Source organism: Cannabis sativa, chromosome X (genome assembly GCF_029168945.1).
Source record: "Cannabis sativa cultivar Pink pepper isolate KNU-18-1 chromosome X, ASM2916894v1, whole genome shotgun sequence".
NCBI classification, from domain to species: Eukaryota; Viridiplantae; Streptophyta; class Magnoliopsida; order Rosales; family Cannabaceae; genus Cannabis; species Cannabis sativa.
Genome location: NC_083610.1, coordinates 37,849,114 through 37,853,836, shown reverse-complemented (window position 1 = coordinate 37,853,836; position 4,723 = coordinate 37,849,114). Strand labels below are relative to the sequence as shown.

The 4,723-nt window shown below is 34.9% G+C and overlaps 1 protein-coding gene across 2 annotated transcripts; it reads left to right on the top strand.

Moving 5' to 3' along the window:
* Positions 1-252: 252 nt before the first annotated feature.
* LOC115710034 (uncharacterized) lies at positions 253-4,225 on the top strand. Of its 2 annotated transcripts, none has more exons than XM_030638340.2 (9): positions 253-948; positions 1,690-1,799; positions 1,887-1,955; positions 2,159-2,274; positions 2,389-2,443; positions 2,623-2,743; positions 3,057-3,104; positions 3,203-3,297; positions 3,603-4,225. In XM_030638340.2, the coding sequence occupies exons 1-9, from the start codon at positions 855-857 to the stop codon at positions 3,702-3,704; spliced, it is 810 nt and encodes a 269-aa protein (XP_030494200.1). In that variant the 5' UTR covers positions 253-854; the 3' UTR covers positions 3,705-4,225. The 2 variants fall into 2 exon arrangements, with proteins under 2 accessions (XP_030494200.1, XP_060963274.1); XM_061107291.1 differs by lacking the exon at positions 253-948 and adding an exon at positions 1,189-1,314.
* Positions 4,226-4,723: the final 498 nt, after the last annotated feature.

Here is a 4,723-nt window from a genome sequence, read left to right as displayed (position 1 = left end):
TATACTTTGTGCTTCAAATTGACCGGAATCAATAACTCACTCAGAAATGACTAAAATACCCTTACACTCTTTTTTTTTTTTTTGCTGAGACCCTAACATTTTATAATTTTTATTGATAAAAGATAATGAGCTCAACTTATTCACGTTCCCGCTTTAGAAATGATTAAAAAAAAAAAAAAAAGTTAAAACAGAAGTGGCCGCTGCTTTCCGTCCCCACTGTTTAGTTTTCCGTTACTGTTTAAAAATTAAGTAATAAATAAATAAATAAAAATAGAAAAAGATACGGTAAAGTTAACCGTATTAATTAATTAATTGTTCAGAAAAAGTATTGTTATTAAAAAAGGAAAAAGAGTTTTCTTTTTCGTAATCTCCGATTTGGCTCTCTATTTTCTCTTTGCCCAAACAAACAAAACGACGCCAACGCCACTACTACTGGCACAGAATAGAGATAGAGAGAGAGAGAGAGAGAGAAAGAGAAAGAGAAAGAGAGAGAGAGAGAAAGAAAAAAAGCCGAAAAGCTTCGTAACTGACTTTCTAATGGAGTTTGATGCTCAGATCTTGGACAAACCCTAACCATTTTCTTACCGGATTCTCTCTCATTTCTTTCAAGAACCGCTTATTGCTTTTTTTTTTTTTTTTAATTCATAAAGATCAACAGCCACAAGGCTTCTTGTTCCATTTCGAATCTTCTTCGCGGCCGCCGCATCTTTCACCGCCTTCGGTTCTTGGTTAAACGCGTTCGAGAAATTTCTTTCTCTTTTTCTTTGCTTTCTTTATTGAATTGTCGAGGATGAAATTGTTAGGATTGTGATTTGGGAGAGGGGAGGGTAGTAGTGTAATATTTGAGAAGCATTATGGATGAGAGAGGAGGTGGCGGTGGCTCATTTGTGGCTGTGAGAAGAATTTCTCAAGGTTTGGAACGAGGCAACACCTGCCATTCATCTTCTGGTTCGTACCTTTTCATTTTATCTTAATTTAATTCATTTATTCCTTTTTCAGTTCTTTAATCTCGATTCCTTTGGTGTTATTATTCTCTCTCTCTCTTTCTCTCTCTCTCTTCTTTTCTTTTCTTCTTTTGCCTTCGTTTTCTATTTACTCTATAAAGCACCTTTTCTATTTATGTTTTTTTTGCATATATATGTAAATGTATATTTATATGTATATTGACTCTATCCTTTACCTTATATTCCACAGTACTTTTTTGATAGCTTAATTTTAGATCTCGAACTCAGATGATTTACGTGCATGAGTAGCTTTGGATTATCTCGGAAGTTTTCGTTATGATGATGTTTTCTGATATCCTAATGTGTTGTGGTGGGTGAATTGCTTTATACACCTATGTTGTCTTTTTTATTGTTGTTATAATATCTAATTTGGGGTTTTTTTCTCCGATTTAAACGATTAGAATAATTTCTTCTGGTATATATTGGTTTCTTTCTTTCCTTTCTCTTCTTGATTGTTTGAAAAGTGTTAGGTATAAATTTCATGATTATAGCAGTTTTTTGAGCTTGAAATAAGTAATTTAATTGCATATGGTTAATTTGCTCTTGGATGGGAATTTGAGAATGTTGAATTCTTTTTTTGCTTAACATAAACATTCATGAATTGATCTCACAATGTTTTGGGGATTGACCTGCAATAATGCCCAATCAATAGAGATTTTATTAATGGGTGGTTCATTTGGTACAGCTGAGGTTGTGGCAGGATCTGCTGCATGGCTCGGTCGAGGTTTATCTTGTGTTTGCGCCCAGAGGAGAGAAAGTGATGCACGTCCTTCATTTGACTTAACCCCTGTTCAGGTAATTTTCATTTCAGAGATTGCTATCCGTTGAAATATATCTGGTTTTATTTATGTGTGCAGTTTAATATTTTATTTTCTTACATAGGAGGAATGCTTGCAAAGACTACAAAACCGTATAGATGTATCCTATGATAGTTCAGTTCCTGAGCATCAGGTACCCTGGAGCTGTATTTCTCTTTTGCATACTTTGTTTAAATGATATAAGTTGAACTTTTGAGGTAAGCATGTTTGAATTGGAGATGGGTGCAATTTACATGATATTTGATCTATATATATCTTTCTCGCGTGGCTTAATTTATACAATATTTATGAAAGGTGAATTATATTTTTCTGTTTTGAACGTCTGCTTTGATGCAGGAAGCTTTAAAGGCTTTATGGAAATCTGCCTATCCTGAGGAAGAGCTTCGTGGTTTAATATCTGAGCAATGGAAGGAAATGGGATGGCAAGGGAAGGACCCATCAACAGATTTTAGGTAGGTACTGTATTTCCATGGTTATTTGGGCATTACTAGTATTTAATCATGTGCTATGGATTTCTTTTTTCTTGCTCATACTTTACTTACTATCAAATATTCTTTCTCTGACAGGGGTGGTGGTTTTATATCATTGGAGAATTTATTGTATTTTGCTCAGAACTTTCCGGTATGTTATTCTGTTATTGTGTGTAGTATTCCCTCCTCTGTATAATTTTTGATTGCTAAATTATTTTTGGGAACTTGTAGAGTTGTTTAACATCTTGGATGTACTAGTTGGTGTGTGATTTCTAATTGTACTGTTGTACTGTGTCATCTTGCATTAAAATGTGAAATCATTGAATGCAGAAATCCTTCCAGGATCTTCTGCGGAAACAGGAGGGCGATCGATCAGTTTGGGAATACCCATTTGCTGTGGCTGGTGTGAACATCACATTCATGCTTATACAGATGCTTGATCTTGAAGCAGGTATTATTTCCTTTCTTCTTTAATTTATGCGTGTATAATTTTTCATTTGTTTCAAAAGGCAGAATTTTACAATAATTTTTGTCTTGGCTCCTTTCCATCGCAATGGAGTTTCCTATTGTTGGTGATGGTAATCTTTGTGTCCAAATGTAAGTTAATAAGTTGGAAGTTGTAATGACAGTGTCTGTCCAATATCTGTCATTTGTCAGTTTTGTTCATACTACTGCCTTGTATAATGCTTGCATTGTTTAGATCTGCAGTTGGTTTTGTTTCCACTTAGTTGTTCATTAGTTAATGAAGACTTTTAATTTTGCAGTAAAACCAAGGACCCTGGTTGGAGCAACTTTCTTGAAGTTTCTAGCAGGTACTTTTATCTGAGATATACCACCATTGCTATCTTTGACCTCATAGACCTGTTTGTAAATTATAACTAAAACTTTTTTTTTTAATTTCTCATGGCAGATAGTGATTCGGCTTTTGACCTTCTATATTGCATTACATTCAAGCTAATGGACCATCAATGGCTTTCTATGCGCGCATCATATATGGATTTCAATGTATGTGCCCAATTTATTGAAAATTTTGATTTGGTTCTCGCTTCTGTACTTCTCACAAAGTTTATGTACTGATTGTGGTGATAGTGCTTTTAGAGTATATTCATCATATCAGATGGTGCCCTTTTGTGCAATAGATTGAGCTGGATTTTTATATTTGGTGTCTTATAGGGATATACTAGTAATCTTGTGCTTTGTAGATGGATGACTTTGTACATGCAGTAGAGGCCAGTCGGGGGTAAATCCCTTTAGTTGAATAGATTTGGTTACTGAACGGACCTTACTCTGTTTTCTTTTGTTTTTGACAGACGGTGATGAAAGCCACGCGTCGACAGCTTGAAAAGGAACTTCTGAATGAAGACGTAGCACGACTTGAAGAGTTACCTTCCTACGGCCTGCTTTCACGATAGATTGATCTTTCTGAAGTCCTTACAAGACGACGGCTTCAGTAGTGACACTTATATTTCTAACTAGATGGTGTTTGTACATGATAAGGTGCTTTCCCAACTTCTCTGGCTCCTAGACAGCCTATTCTGATTCTGATTCTGATTGATTCTCGGAAAAGGTTTTAGTTTCCTGAGTTGTAAGGCTAAAGTCCGGTGTGAAATTTCGTTAAGGTTTAAAAGTTTGTTTTTTTAGGGCGGGCGGCAAAGATTTGTGCCACGGCATATCAAATTATGCAAAATATTGCAGTACCAACTTATAGGGAATGTGGAATGTATTTCTGTTTCTTTTTTTTTTTTTTTGGCTTTGACTTGTGATGAGAGCCACATGTGTTTCTGGTCCTGATGCTGATATATAGCTAAATCACCAAAATAGCCACAGGAGGTGAAAACTGAATTCCTTTGGCTTTTGGTTCTTGGTATAGAGTAGAAGAACCATACACTTTTAAACTCGTTAAAATCTTCAATCTCAAATGTGTTTACTTGAAGGGTCTGAATTGAATTCTGATGCCATATCTCTACATATTACCACACACACTCTTTTAACATCTTTGCATTGAATGAAACAATGTTTTACAATATTATGTACTTTTTTTTTTTTTACTTTTCTTGTTTCTTTTTCTGATTCAGCACCAGTATCAGTCATGCTTTAAAGGAATAAATGAATGTTGATGTATGTAAGAGTATGAATGGGAATTTGGTCAGTCTTTTTCAGGTCCTCGAGGTTGGTAGTAAATTGTAGTAAACTTCACACTTTTATCATTGGTGCAAGTGTGAGTAGCAAAATATTTTGGGATTCACGCAAACAAAAAATTGAAATACAATGTGACCAGATCTGGAAATGCCCTGCTGCATATTTAATTCGATTTAAAATATTAATCTATTTATTGGTTGTGTTCATTTTGAAGTGGTGTGTTTGGTGTTGTCGAGACTTTGTTGGTCTTTAAAATCAATCGTAGTCAGTGAGTAGAATAATTTTACCGACA